The sequence below is a fragment of the Ranitomeya imitator genome, chromosome 2 (assembly GCF_032444005.1).
Source record: "Ranitomeya imitator isolate aRanImi1 chromosome 2, aRanImi1.pri, whole genome shotgun sequence".
In the NCBI taxonomy this organism is placed as follows: domain Eukaryota; kingdom Metazoa; phylum Chordata; class Amphibia; order Anura; family Dendrobatidae; genus Ranitomeya; species Ranitomeya imitator.
Genome location: NC_091283.1, coordinates 394,027,172 through 394,043,149, shown reverse-complemented (window position 1 = coordinate 394,043,149; position 15,978 = coordinate 394,027,172). Strand labels below are relative to the sequence as shown.

Here is a 15,978-nt window from a genome sequence, read left to right as displayed (position 1 = left end):
TATAAAATAGTGTGAAAAGGTTTTTTTGTTTTGTTTTTGCGAGAAATTCTTATGTGTAAAATCCACATAAAAAAATCAGTGCAACAACCCCTAAAACCTAACATAATGCAAACATACGGTAATTATACCATTCAGTGACTGATTAGAACCTGTGACTTCAGTGGTCACTACTCACCTGTGCGGTTTTCTGTAGGAATCTCCTCCTTACACCGCTCATCACCCATCACATATGTCCCTGGAGTATCAATATGGGTCAGATCTTTACCCTGGAAGAAATAAGGTAAAAGTCACAGACAGATGGGGACGTTGTATAAACAGATTTAAAAAACAGAAATAGTAAATGAACATGTCGACCAAAAATGACACCGTATTTGGCGTTCATAGTGCATTAGGCAATTTAAATGGTCACGCCCCCTACTGGTAAGTCAGACTAAGGGTGTGTGCACACAACGTCATTTCCACGTGGATCCTGCCTGGAACTCATCTGAAAAACAGGTTTGCCAATGTCTAAAAGACATCATGTGCATGTACCCTTTATTAGGTAGTAATAGCCTCATACACATTAGAGTAATATCGACCTGACCATGATCTCCACACATTTCATGCCTCATGCTGCCCCCTTTTCAAAGTGTCCCCCTCACGCTGCCCCCTAACTATTTGAACCTTGTAGATTCTTCTACCATAAGATAAACAGCTGCCATGAAGAGATGAATTTGGTTAGTCACAATACTTATGTAATCTCTAGTGTCCAAACCTCCATCTACAGATATCAGAGATACGAGGATACGCCAAGAAAATATTCCCATATTATTAATCCACCTCCACCAGCCTTAAATGTTGATGTTGGATGTTTTTCCTTGATCACAATAATCTCCATATAGCCTTGATACTAAGGAAAATCCCCACAAGGTCGGTAGTTTTTAAATACTGGTTCTGACTAATGTAGCATCAATGCCCGTGTTTGAAGTTGCTCAGATCACTCACTCTTCCTATTTCAAAGTGAATTCTGGCTGATAACTCATCACTTCATTTTGTATTACATTCCAGGGTCACAGCTCTCACTCCACACTATGAATCAAATCTGGAAAGGGCCGGTGTCTCTAACACATTGTCAACTCAGTGTATAATACTGGTGGATAAAACAAGACTGAACACAAGACCATATTTACATCATAGGGGAGATCTCATGACACCTTCTCTCCATCTACCTGATGATCCTGAGGAACATTGGGATCTTCTTGTTTACAGTCCTGTGGAAGAAGAGGACGGGGACATCTCTCTGGTGTTGTCCTCTCACTGGATAGAACTGGAGGAAACACATACAGGGACTGAATTCATTCTTTATATACAGATAATTATAGGCCGTGTGTATTTAGTCCTGTCTATTACCTGGTGATGTGAGGGGCTGGGGAACCTCCATCATGACGTCCTTGTACAGGTCTTTGTGTCCTTCTAAATACTCCCACTCCTCCATGGAGAAATAGACGGCGACATCCTGACACCTTATAGGAACCTGACACATACAATGATACCGTCATCCCCCGATCCCTCCATAGCGTTACTGTATAATGTCCCAGCATTCCCAGCAGTGTCACCTCTCCAGTCAGCAGCTCAATCATCTTGTAGATGAGTTCTAGGATCTTCTGGTCATTGATGTCCTCATGTATCAGGGGGTGAGGTGGAGGCCTCGTGATTGGGCTCAGGGGTCTTTCCCATCCCTCAGACACAGGGGCCTGACAGCGCTCACTAGAGGTCTTCTTCACTACTGTGTAATCCTGGTTATGGAGAGACACATTAATAAATCTCACTACAGACATTTCCAGAGTCTTCACCTCTCCAGTTCTGTCCATCTGTTATTCCCATAGATAAGAATGATGTAATGTGACGTCATCAGAATCTCTCACCTCTCCAGTAAGCCGGAAGATGATCTCTAGGGTGAGGTGTAATATCCTCTCCGCCATCTTGTCCCTGTCCCTATCCATCCTTGTAGGGTCACTCAGGAGAATTCTCTTATATAGAAGATCTCCACTGAGAGGATCCGATATTGTAGGGACCTGAATGGGGAGAAGATGACGCTGTAACAGAATAAAGATCCCATGTAAGAAATCTCCGGAGCTGTTACCGGCGTCACATGATCACTACATCCAGTCATGGCCCCGTCCTGCCCCCGGTATAACACACAGTCCCATTATAGCCACATACAGAGGTTTATCACAGGCTCAACACTGAGGGGGTTAATGTCCCCTGCGCCCAGTAATGGGGAATCTCCAGCACCTACCTCCACCTGCAGAGCCGCACACCACATATATGGCTGTTCTGTGCGCACAGGACCTGTGATGAGGTCACAGGAGGGGAGGAGTCAGGGGTCACATGATCAGGGGCCTCAGTGTCTGCAGGACTCTGCTGTGCTGGTTGTCATGGTGCTGGATGAGGGGAAGTTTATGTGTGGGGTCAGGAGGGGTCTACAGGGTGGATGTAGCAGAGCCGTGTGTGTACGAGGTGTACGGAGTGGAGCTGTGTGTGTATAATGTGTATGTAGCAGAGCTGTGTGTATATGATAAGTATAAAGCACAGTTGTGTTTGTACGAAGTGTATATAGTAGAGCCATGTGTGTATATGTATGTGGCAGAGCTGTGTGTGTATGATGTGTATGTAGCAGAGCCATGTGTGTATGTAGCAGAGCCGTCTGCGTATGATATGTATGTAGCAGAGCTGTGTGTGTGTATGATGTGTATGTGGCAGAGCTTTGTGTGTATGATGTGTATGTAGTAAAGCCGTCTGCATATGATTTGTATGTAGCAGAGCTGTGTGTGTATGATATGTATGTAGCAGAGCCATGTTTGTATGATGTGTATGTAGCAGAGCCATGTGTGTATGTAGCAGAGCTATGTGTGTGTATGATGTGTATGTAGCAGAGCCGTGTGTTTATAATGTGTATGTGGCAGAGCTGTGTGTGTATGATGTGTATGATGCAGAGCCATGTGTGTATGATGTGTATGTAGCAGATTAGAAGGAGACACACTGTCGTTTTGAAAGAATTGTGTGCTTGAGGAAGGGACTCGTAGTCCAGACTAATTGAAGTTGGAACCTCAGCAGCACAAAAGAAAATGAAATGAGACTGTAGGTCTTACAGAAGTGTAAATTAATTTTGATCCGGTATGGCAGGGGTGGGGAATCTTTTTTCTGCCAAGGGCCATTTGGATATTTATACCATCCTTTGGGGGTCGTACAAACTCCGCCCACAAAGTGCATCCTGACTCTGGCACTGGTGTCAGGACGTAATCTTTCATTGCATGCCCTTCAGTGTTCAGTAGCGAACACTGCATGTGTGTGCTAACAGAGAAAGAAGAAATTAATGAGCTGGTTGTTATCAAAATATACCTTCCTGCCCAAGAATGCGGTCCCTGAGAATCTGCTCAGGGGCCTGATAAAAGGTCATCGAGGGCCGTAAATGGCCCTGGGGCCTGAGGTTCCTCACCCCTACGGTAAGGAGTCAAAGATTTTGTCTAACGTTTCGACCTGGTACGGTCATTGTCAAGGACATTTTTTGCGGGTGCAGGTAGGCAGAAACCCAGTAGAGCAATAACGTAAATTGGAAACTCTCTTTCATGTCAAGGAGAACCAGTGTGGAGCAGGAGCCGGGAATCAGGAAATGCTGCAAGCAGAGTGTAAGACGTTTATGTAGCAGTCCTGTGTGTGAACGATGTGTATGTAGCAGAACGGTGTATTTATATCACTTGGGTACAGCCGGGACCAGCTGCTTGGAAAGCATCACCAAACCAGGGATTCAAGCTTGAGGAGGATAATTTGCATATTCCAGGTGCCTTCTGGGAAAAGCGAAGAGTCTCCCTCAGCAAGAAGATCGTTGGGTACAGCCGGGACCAGCTGCTTGGAAAGCATCACCAAACCTGGGATTCAAGCTTGAGGAGGATAATTTGCATATTCCAGGTGCCTTCTGGGAAAAGCGAAGAGTCTCCCTCAGCAAGAAGATCGTTGGGTACAGCCGGGACCAGCTGCTTGGAAAGCATCACCAAACCGAGCGCCGTAGGACATTATTGCAAGAAAGCTTGGCTGAGTAGATTACACAAGAAGGAAAACACACAGCAAGTCAGCAGGATCTAGGAGCAACATGGCAGATGTGACAACCTACATGGTGAGCTGCAGCATGTGCTACATGTTCACAGATCGACCAGTAGAAGAATCCAATTTCACCTGTCAGAAGTGTAGACTAGTGGCCCTTTTAGAAGAAAAGGTGCGGGGTCTCGAAGAAAGAATAGCAACTTTGAAACTCATCAAAGAGAATGAAGACTTCCTAGACAGAACAGAAGCATCTCTACTGGTCACAGAAGGTGAAAAAAGTGTCAGAGAACCTCTAAAAGCAGATGAGTGGAAGCATGTGACCAAAAGAAGCAAGAAGACCATGGAGAAATCACCAACCACACAACTGAAGAACCGATATCAAATCTTTGTAGAGGATGAAGATGGCACACCTAAGGATGAAGCAATACCAGCAAGCAAAAAAGAAAAGGGCACACAGCAACAAGTGACAGCAAAAAGTACAGCCAAGAAGCAACGAAGAGTGGTGGTGGTGGGAGACTCACTACTGAGAGGCACAGAAGCAGCCATCTGCAGACCGGACATAACCGCAAGAGAAGTATGCTGCCTTCCAGGTGCGATGATGAAGGATGTGACCGATAGGATACCAAAGCTCTTCAGCTCCAAGGACATCCACCCATTTCTTTTGATACATGTTGGCACCAATGACGCGGCAAGGAAGGACCTACCGACAATCTGCAAGGACTTTGAAGAGTTGGGGAAGAAAGTAAAGGAACTGGATGCACAGGTAGTTTTTTCTTCTATCCTTCCAGTAGACGGGCATGGCACCAGGAGATGGAACAGGATCCTTGATGCGAACAACTGGCTAAGACGATGGTGCAGACAACAAGGATTCGGATTCCTGGACCACGGTGTGAATTACTTGTACGATGGACTCCTCGCCAGAGACGGACTACACCTCAACAAACCTGGGAAACACACATTCGCCAGAAGACTCGCTACACTCATCAGGAGGGCGTTAAACGAGAAGAAGAGGGGACGGGAAGAAAAACATTAGACTCAAACAAAGAAGACCCAGGAAAACATACTCAGAAGGGAGGTAAGAACATTTCTAAAACAATCCACAGCGAGGAGATTGGAACAAAACAAAATCCTCTAAACTGCATGCTCGCAAACGCCAGAAGCCTGACAAACAAGATGGAAGAACTAGAAGCAGAAATATCTACAGGTAACTTTGACATAGTGGGAATAACCGAGACATGGTTAGTAGGGTTGAGCGAAACGGATCGTTCATTTTCAAAAGTCGCCGACTTTTGGCAAAGTCGGGTTTCATGAAACCCGACCCGATCCCTGTGTGGGGTCGGCCATGCGGTACGCGACTTTCGTGCCAAAGTCGCGTTTCGTATGACGTGCTTGGCGCCATTTTTTTCAGCCAATGAAGGGGCGTGGGCAGAGTGATGACATAGGTCTTAGGGGCGTGGACGCCTATCGCCATGTTGTCGCTTGTGCGCTGTAGCGATTTGCACTGTGTAACACCAGCTTTTCAGTTCAGGGACGAGAGAGAGAGGAGGAGGAGGAGGAGGAAAAAAAAAATTCCCATTGGATTTGCATTGGGTTTCGTGTTTCGGTCGATCCTCGACTTTTCGCCATAATCGGCCGATTTCACTCGACTCGACTTTTGAGATAGTCGGGTTTCACGAAACCCGGCTCGACCCTAAAAAAGTCAAGGTTGCTCAACCCTAATGGTTAGATGAAAGCTATGACTGGGCAGTTAACTTACAGGGTTACAGTCTGTTTAGAAAGGATCGTAAAAATCGGAGAGGAGGAGGGGTTTGTCTCTATGTAAAGTCTTGTCTAAAGTCCACTTTAAGGGAGGATATTAGCGAAGGGAATGAGGATGTCGAGTCCATATGGGTCGAAATTCATGGAGGGAAAAATGGTAACAAAATTCTCATTGGGGTCTGTTACAAACCCCCAAATATAACAGAAACCATGGAAAGTCTAATTCTAAAGCAGATAGATGAAGCTGCAACCCATAATGAGGTCCTGGTTATGGGGGACTTTAACTACCCGGATATTAACTGGGAAACAGAAACCTGTGAAACCCATAAAGGCAACAGATTTCTGCTAATAACCAAGAAAAATTATCTTTCACAATTGGTGCAGAATCCAACCAGAGGAGCAGCACTTTTAGACCTAATACTATCTAATAGACCTGACAGAATAACAAATCTGCAGGTGGTTGGGCATCTAGGAAATAGCGACCACAATATTGTACAGTTTCACCTGTCTTTCACTAGGGGGACTTGTCATGGAGTCACAAAAACACTGAACTTTAGGAAGGCAAAGTTTGACCAGCTTAGAGATGCCCTTAATCTGGTAGACTGGGACAATATCCTCATAAATAAGAATACAGATAATAAATGGAAAATGTTTAAGAACATCCTAAATAGGCACTGTAAGAGGTTTATACCTTGTGGGAATAAAAGGACTAGAAAGAGGAAAAACCCAATGTGGCTAAACAAAGAAGTAAGATAGGCAATTAATAGTAAAAAGAAAGCATTTGCACTACTAAAGCAGGATGGCACCATTGAAGCTCTAAAAAACTAGAGGGAGAAAAATACTTTATCTAAAAAACTAATTAAAGCTGCCAAAAAGGAAACAGAGAAGCACATTGCTAAGGAGAGTAAAACTAATCCCAAACTGTTCTTCAACTATATCAATAGTAAAAGAATAAAAACCTGAAAATGTAGGCCCCTTAAAAAATAGTGAGGAAAGAATGGTTGTAGATGACGAGGAAAAAGCTAACATATTAAACACCTTCTTCTCCACGGTATTCACGGTGGAAAATGAAATGCTAGGTGAAATCCCAAGAAACAATGAAAACCCTATATTAAGGGTCACCAATCTAACCCAAGAAGAGGTGCGAAACCGGCTAAATAAGATTAAAATAGATAAATCTCCGGGTCCGGATGGCATTCACCCATGAGTACTAAGAGAACTAAGTAATGTAATAGATAAACCATTATTTCTTATTTTTAGGGACTCTATAGCGACGGGGTCTGTTCCGCATGACTGGCGCATAGCAAATGTGGTGCCAATATTCAAAAAGGGCTCTAAAAGTGAACCTGGAAATTATAGGCCAGTAAGTCTAACCTCTATTGTTGGTAAAATATTTGAAGGGTTTCTGAGGGATGTTATTCTGGATTATCTCAATGAGAATAACTGTTTAACTCCATATCAGCATGGGTTTATGAGAAATCGCTCCTGTCAAACCAATCTAATCAGTTTTTATGAAGAGGTAAACTATAGGCTGGACCATGGTGAGTCATTGGACGTGGTATATCTCGATTTTTCCAAAGCGTTTGATACCGTGCCGCACAAGAGGTTGGTACACAAAATGAGAATGCTTGGTCTGGGGAAAAATGTGTGTAAATGGGTTAGTAACTGGCTTAGTGATAGAAAGCAGAGGGTGGTTACAATTGGTATAGTCTCTAACTGGGTCGCTGTGACCAGTGGGGTACCACAGGGGTCGGTATTGGGACCTGTTCTCTTCAACATATTCATTAATGATCTGGTAGAAGGTTTACACAGTAAAATATCGATATTTGCAGATGATACAAAACTATGTAAAGCGGTTAATACAAGAGAAGATAGTATTCTGCTACAGATGGATCTGGATAAGTTGGAAACTTGGGCTGAAAGGTGGCAGATGAGGTTTAACAATGATAAATGTAAGGTTATACACATGGGAAGAAGGAATCAATATCACCATTACACACTGAACGGGAAACCACTGGGTAAATCTGACAGGGAGAAGGACTTGGGGATCCTAGTTAATGATAAACTTACCTGGAGCAGCCAGTGCCAGGCAGCAGCTGCCAAGGCAAACAGGATCATGGGGTGCATTAAAAGAGGTCTGGATACACATGATGAGAGCATTATACTGCCTCTGTACAAATCCCTAGTTAGACCGCACATGGAGTACTGTGTCCAGTTTTGGGCACCGGTGCTCAGGAAGGATATAATGGAACTAGAGAGAGTACAAAGGAGGGCAACAAAATTAATAAAGGGGATGGGAGAACTACAATACCCAGATAGATTAGCGAAATTAGGATTATTTAGTCTAGAAAAAAGACGACTGAGGGGTGATCTAATAACCATGTATAAGTATCTAAGGGGACAATACAAATATCTCGCTGAGGATCTGTGTATACCAAGGAAGGTGACGGGCACAAGGGGGCATTCTTTGCGTCTGGAGGAGAGAAGGTTTTTCCACCAACATAGAAGAAGAGGATTCTTTACTGTTAGGGCAGTGAGAATCTGGAATTGCTTGCCTGAGGAGGTGGTGATGGCGAACTCAGTCGAGGGGTTCAAGAGAGGCCTGGATGTCTTCCTGGAGCAGAACAATATTGTAACATACAATTATTAGGTTCTGTAGAAGGACGTAGATCTGGGGATTTATTATAATGGAATATAGGCTGAACTGGATGGACAAATGTCTTTTTTCGGCCTTACTAACTATGTTACTAACTATGTTACTATGTTACTATGTTATATCCTGCCATTATACATGGTGTAATATAAGCTTTGTCTTATGTGATAGTGATTATTTTCTATACAATATATTGCACATCTTTAAAGGGACACTGTCACCTGGATTTGGAGGGAACAATCTTCATCCATGGAGGCGGGGTTTTGGGGTTTTTGATCCACCCTTTCCTTACCCGCTGGCTGCATGCTGGCTGCAATATTGAATTGAAGTTCATTCTCTGTCCTCCATAGTACACGCCTGCGCAAGGCAAGATTGCACCTTGTGCAGGCATGTACTACGGAGGACAGAGAATGAACTTCAATCCATTATTGCAGCCAGCATGCAGCCAGCGGGTAAGGAAAGGGTGAATCAAAAACCCCAAAACCCCGCCTCCATGGCTGAAGATTGTTCCCTCCAAATCCAGGTGACAGTGTCCCTTTAAGGCTCATACATACAAGCTCTTAAATTGGACGTGTTCTATCAGATTTTAAGGCCATGTTCTCACGTTCAGTATTTTACATCAGTATTTGTAAGCCAAAATCAGGAGTGGGTGATAAATACAGAAGTGGTGACATGTCTCTATTATACTTTTCCTCTGATTGTTCCACTCCTGGTTTTGGCTTATAAATACTGAAGTAAAATACTGACCAAAAACTGAACGTGGTATTAATCAAATAGCACACAGACAGCACACCAACTCATGTTATTCAATAGGGCTGTGCACTCTGGCGTAACTAGAGACTGATGGATATAAGGCTGGTTTGCGTGATGATTCTGAATGCCCGAGGTGTAAAACTGCAGATGCTGATATACTCCATATGATGTGGACGTGTCCGAGATTGGCTGCTTTTTGGGTGGTAGTTTTGAGTCGTATGGAAGGTGCGTATGGATGTAAGGTGCCAAGGGATCCTATAGTGTGCTTGTTGGGATGTGTGGATGAGATTGGAGTGGATAACAACCTAAAGATAGCTATTGCCAGATTGTTATACATGGCTAGGAAGGTAATAGCTCGAAATTGGATTAGGGAAGAACCGCCGTCAAGAGGAGAGTTCCTCCAGTATGTGAAGCAGGGCCTGACACTGGAAAAGGGGTTTTTATAAAAAAAGAGGGAAAATCGAAATGTTCAATAAAATGTGGTCTCCGTGGATTGCTATGGGATAGGGGTATTATAGAGGGAGAGTTAATTAAGGTTCCTAATTAATGGTAATGTTAAATGTGGCTTATATTATTGGCCGAGGGATTAGATAGTATATTTGTCTAATGATGGAAATGCTAAGCAAGGCGAGCTGCTTTGTTGGGTGGGGTTGGGGGTGGTGGGATTGAAGGGGAATGTTTGAAGGGGGGGAAAAAGCTTTGCATTGAAAATAAGAATGTAACATGTCATTTATCTTGTTATTCTTAATAAAAATTTATTTGAATAAAAAAAAACTAGAGACTGATGGGTTCTGGTGCAAAGTTTGGGCCTGGGCCTTCCACCTGCAAGTTGATCAGATGTATGGACCCCTGTAGTGTTTTAATTGATATTATAAGTCAAAAGAAAAAAGGGTTTGGTACTGTGTTATCCAGTTGAAAAAACATTGCTCTCCGTGGGAAAACACAATAATAATCTTGAAGTTATGATACCTTTTAATGGCTAACAAAAATAAAATAAATGATGTTACAAAGCAAATTTTCAAGACTTCTTATAGGTCTCAAAACTATACAAACCCTATTTCTGTTACATCGATGACATCTTACAAACCATTGGTCTGTTTCTGTTGCATTGATGACATCTTAATAACCTGGGATGAACAAGAACTTATACAATTCCATGACAAATTCAATACATTTTATTCCACCATAAATTTAACATTGGACCGCTCAAAAACGGATATCTACTTTCTGGATACCACCATAAAAATTCTAAATGGTTGAACCCAGACATCGGTGTATAAGACCGATTGACCGTCCTACATACCTCAGATGGGACATCTTCCACATGAAAAACATTAAAAAGTCCATCGTCCACAGCTAGGCCCTTAGATATAATCGTATCTGATCCAGACCGAAGGACATATAACCCATGTTAAAAATACATATTTAAACTAAATATACCACCCCACCTCCATTGATGATCAGATCATTAGAGCCACAAGGATCCCTAGAAGTCAATTACCTCAATACAGAGAAAAAGGAAAACAATCGTGTACCTCTTGTGGTGACCTACAACCTACAGCTTGAGGTACTGGGAAAAACTGATACAAATCTTCCCCACATCCAGAATGACCAGCTGAAGACAATATTTAAAGACCCTCATGCTACAGGCACCCTCAAAATTTAAGAAACATCTTGATCCGAAGTTCAATGCCCTTGGATGCTCCAAGAGGAACTCAATGTGAAGAGCTGCAAAACCTACACTCATGTAGAGACCAAAAACAAGATACAGATCCCCAAAACACAATAAGATTTCCGGGGCATTCACAGGTTCTTCTTCCAATGTGGTGTACTTAATTCTGTGCACTATTATGTCCTATTGAGGATCTCGATGTGGGGGAAACAGGATAAAAACTGAGAGCAAGGATGAGGTCTACAGATAAAAAGCACCATTTACCAGTGCCCAAACATTTCTGTGCTCCAGGACACAACATTAACAATATGAAAGTTGTCATATTAAAATGCAAGTTTAACCCCTTAACAACCATCGATAGGCCTTTAATGGTGGCTAGTGTTGAGCGATACCGTCCGATACTTGAAAGTATCGGTATCGGATAGTATCGGCCGATACCCGAAAAGTATCGGATATCGCCGATACCGATATCCGATACCAATACAAGTCAATGGGACACCAAGTATAGGAAGGTATCCTGATGGTTCCCAGGGTCTGAAGGAGAGGAAACTCTCCTTCAGGCCCTGGGATCTATATTAATGTGTACAATAAAGAATTAAAATAAAAAATATTGATATGCTCACCTCTCCGGAGGCCCCTGGACATCACCGCTGGTAACTGGCAGCCTTCTTTGCTTAAAATGAGCGCGTTTAGGACCTGAGAATGACGTCGCGGCTTCTGATTGGTCGCGTGCCGCTCATGTGACCGCCACGCGACCAATCAGAAGCCGCGACGTCATTCTCAGGTCCTAAATTCCTAGAATGAGTTTAGGGCCTGAGAATGACGTCGCGGCTTCTGATTGGTCGCGTGGTGGTCACATGAGCGGCACGCGACCAATCAGAAGCCGTGACGTCATGGAAGTCCCTAAACGCGCTCATTTTAAACAAAGAAGGCTGCCAGTTACCAGCGGTGATGTCCAGGGGTCTCCGGAGAGGTAAGTATATCAATATTTTTTATTTTAATTCTTTATTTTACACCTTAATATGGATCCGATACCGATTCCCGATATCACAAAAATATCGGAACTCGGTATCGGAATTCCGATACCGCAAGTATCGGCCGATACCCGATACTTGCGGTATAGGAATGCTCAACACTAATGGTGGCAGTTAAAGGGTTTATTCCTCAGCACCTCTTTTTAATGGTGCTGAAAAAATAAATAAGGGTATAGCGCTCCCCAACGTTGGAAAATCTCCAGGTTCTCGGCTACCAGGGGTAGCTGAGACCTCGGAGAACATGATTCAGGTCGGTTTTTACCGTCCCCAGTTTTGTGATTGCCGTTATTCACCGAATAACGGTGATCGCAAAAAAAGTTTGATTTCCCATTAATTTCTCTCTCCTCTGATATGATCTAGCGTACCAGAGGAGAGAGAAATGGGGTACCCCGAGCCACCTCTGGTACCTCTGCCATCCCTGGACCCTCCTTCTCTGTCACCCTGCATCTTCTTTATAGAAGAAAATGGCAGCGCATGCGCAGTGCACCCGCCAAGATCTGCTGGCCAGTACCCGGCAACAATAGGAGATTTTTCCTATTGATTCATTTTGATCACTGTGATATACCCTATCACAGTGATAAAAATAAAAGAAAATAGTAAATCAAACCTCCCTTTGTCAACCTCTTAGTTAGGTAAAATAATTTTTTTTTCTTCATTTTTTGCAGTTAGGGTTAGGGATGGGGCTAGGATTTTAGGGTTTCGGCTAGGGTTAGGATTGTGTTGGGGTTACAGTTGTAGTGTTTGGGTTATGGTTGTGTTGGGGTTACGGTTGGCGTGTTGGAGTTAGGGTGGTGTTAACGTTAGGGTTGTGGTTAGGGGTATGCTTAGGGTTAGGATTAGGGTTAGGGTTGGATTAGGGGTAGGGCTGTGTTAGTGTTGGAGTTAGAATTGGGGGGTTTCCACTGTTTAGGTACATCAGGGGGTCTCCAAACGCAAAATGGCACCCCCCCCATTGATTCCAGACAATTTTGCATTCAAAATGTCAAACGTTGCTCCCTCCCTACTGAGCCCTGCCATGCGTTCAAACAGTGGCTTTCCCCCATATACAAGGTATCGGCGTACTCTAGAGAAATTGCACAGCAAATTTTGCAGTCCATTTTCTTCCGTTACCCTTGTGGAAATAAAAAAGTTCCTTGTGGAAATAAAAAAGTTCGGGTCTAAAGTAAATTTTTTGTGAAAAAAGTAAAAATGTTCGTTTTTTTTCTTTCGACATTGCTTGAATGTGGTTTTAAGCAATTTGAGGGGTGCAGTTTTTAGAATGGTGTCACTTTTGGGAATTTTCTGTCATATTGACCCCCAAAACTCACTTCAAATGTGAGGTGGTCCTTAAAAAATGGTTTTGTGATGGTTTTGTTTGAAAAATGAGAAATCGCTGGTCAACTTTTAACCCATATAACGTCCTAACAAAAAAAAGTTTCCAAAATTGGCTGATGTAAAGTAGACATGTGGGAAATGTTATTTATTAAATATTTTGTGTGACACTACTCTCTGATTTAAGGGCACAAAAATTAAAAGTTTGAAAATTGCAAAATTTTCAAAATATTTGCCAAATTTTTATTTTTTTCATAAATAAACGCAAATCATATCGAATAAATTTTACCACTAACATGAAGTACAATATGTCATGAAAAACAATGTCAGAATCAGTGTAATCCGTTGAAGCGTTCCAGAGCTATAACCTCATAAAGTGACAGTGGTCAGAATTGTAAAAATTGGCTTGGTGATTAAGGTCAAAATTGGCTCAGTCACTATGGGGTTTGAAAATATAAACTTATTACAGTGTTTGATTTACTCCACACAGAACTAAATCTGTCATGAGGATTTTGACTCACTACAGAAAATGAGGAATCTGCTCCAGAGACAGTGAGGACACCAAGCTTCTGATCTTACTTGGATATTGAGACTATAAAACTTTCACACCACTAATCTATTCAAATTAAGGATTTATTATTTGAGCTCAGTTTGTTTATTTAAATGTCCATTTATTATTTCATGCCTCTGTTGTGTTTTTTTTGTGAGCATATATTTGTGTTTCTTTAGAAACTTTGTTATACCATGCTTGAGAAAGAGACCTATAAGAAGTCTCAAAAACTTGCTTTGTAGCATCATTTATTTTATTTTTGTTAGCCATTAAAAGGTATCATAACTACAATTACTATAAGGACATGCGAATTGCCTCCGTCCCCCATTATGTAGAAATGTCCCCAATCCTGGTCCCCTTCCAGGTATATACTGTATGTCACTCATCTCTATGTCATCTTGTTGGAAGGAACCCCCAGGTTATTAAGTTATAACCATACTAATAAACAACAATAAGGATAATCACTATATAGAGTAAGAGGCCAAAATACATTGGTGGACATTGATGGGGACTCTGTCTATCACAGTGAATTTATCTCACTACATAGACCTCTTTCTTCAAAAGTATGTGATTGAGTTGCCATGTTTTATTAGGGATTCATCCCAACTGGTTACGGAACTTAGTGAACTCCACATTCCAACTGAATCCCTGTTCTTTACTTTAGATGTAAATTCGCTTTACTCTAATATAGAGCCCAAAATGGGGTTAATGGCTGTTGATTATTATTTAAGTAGCGATACCTCGATTCCAAACCACCAAAGGAAATGTGAGAGCTGATACCCTGCAGCGACGCCCATAATCAGTGCTAGCACTTATCACGGGTGTTTTACCCCTGTGGTATCGCTGTAAAAAAGTGACAACGACGTCGCGAGTCAAAGCAGAGGGAAGAAGCTCCCTCTGTGAGCCCATCGGCACAAAGCTATGCAATCGCATTAACGGTCTCCATAGTGACCCCGGGCCCAAAGATGACCACGAGACCAGAGCACAAGCTGACACGCCTCCTCCCTGCATGTCAGATGTCTGCAATGCATCTGTGGTCTCTGCGAAAGCAATTGTAACATCCACTGATCTTCACAGTGTCATCAATGGTATAAAATAATCCACACTATCTATAAACAGAGAGATGGTGAGAGAACACTTAGCTAATTTAAATCTCCTGGTCCAGATAAAGTACATCTTAGGATACTGAAAGAATTAGCAGAGGAAATTGCAGAACCCCTAGCGAGATTGTTTGAAAAATCCTGGAGAACAGGAGATGTACCAGAAGATTGGAAAAGGTCAAATGTTGCCCCTATCTTAAAAAAAAACAAAGTGAGACTAACTTCTATAACAGGAAAGATCCTTGAACAAATTATTAAACAGCACATTTGTAAATGCTTGGATAAGAATACATCAAGGATCAAGGAAATGCGTTAGATATAGTATATCTCGACTTCAGCAAAGCATTTGATAAAGTATCTCATACTATCCTTATTGAAAAAATGACCAAGTATGGGATTGACAAGGGTAAAGTTATGTGGATTCATAACTGGCTTAGTGATCGTCGTGCTCAAAGAGTGGTAATGAATGGTTGCACATTCAATTGGATGAGTGTTTCAAGTGGGGTACCACAAGGCTAAGTCCTGGCCCCAGTGTTGTTCAACATTTTTATAAATGATCTAGATAAACAAACTAAAGGTAAACTCATCAAATTTACAGATGATGCAAAGCAAGGAGGGATAGCTAACACTAGAGAAGACAGAGAAAGAATTCAGAAGGATCTAGATAAGCTTGAACAATGGGTAGTGACTAATGGAATGTTATTTAACAGGGAGAAATGCAAGTTTCTACATCTGGGCAAGAAAAACAAAAATTACATTTACAGAATGGGAGGAAAAAGAATAAGCAACAGCACGTGTGAAAAAGACATGCATATACTAATAGATCACAGACTGCACATGAGTCAACAGTGTGATGCAGCAGCAAAAAAGGCAAACAGTTCTAGCATCTATTAAGAGAAGCATAGAGCCTAGATCACGTGAAATAATTTTCCTACTCTACTCCTCCTTGGTCAGGCCTCATCTGGAATACAGGGGCTCCACATTTTAAAAAAGGCATTGAAAACCTTAAGCAAGCTTAGAGAAGAGCTACCAGGATGGTGAGCAGATGGCAAAATATGTCCTACGAG

At 42.3% G+C, this 15,978-nt stretch overlaps 1 protein-coding gene across 1 annotated transcript in view; it reads right to left on the bottom strand.

Annotated features, from left to right (window-relative positions):
* The window catches only part of LOC138666659 (zinc finger protein 208-like), an 82,181-nt gene that overhangs the window by 52,796 nt on the left and 13,407 nt on the right, over positions 1 to 15,978 (bottom strand). Inside the window, exons 3-6 of the mRNA XM_069754849.1 lie at positions 10,548 to 10,624; positions 1,390 to 1,441; positions 1,209 to 1,306; positions 176 to 266 (exon numbers count right to left, since the gene is read on the bottom strand). Coding sequence (XP_069610950.1) covers positions 176 to 266; positions 1,209 to 1,306; positions 1,390 to 1,441; positions 10,548 to 10,624 — 318 coding nt within the window. The remainder of the gene's footprint in view (positions 1 to 175; positions 267 to 1,208; positions 1,307 to 1,389; positions 1,442 to 10,547; positions 10,625 to 15,978) is intronic.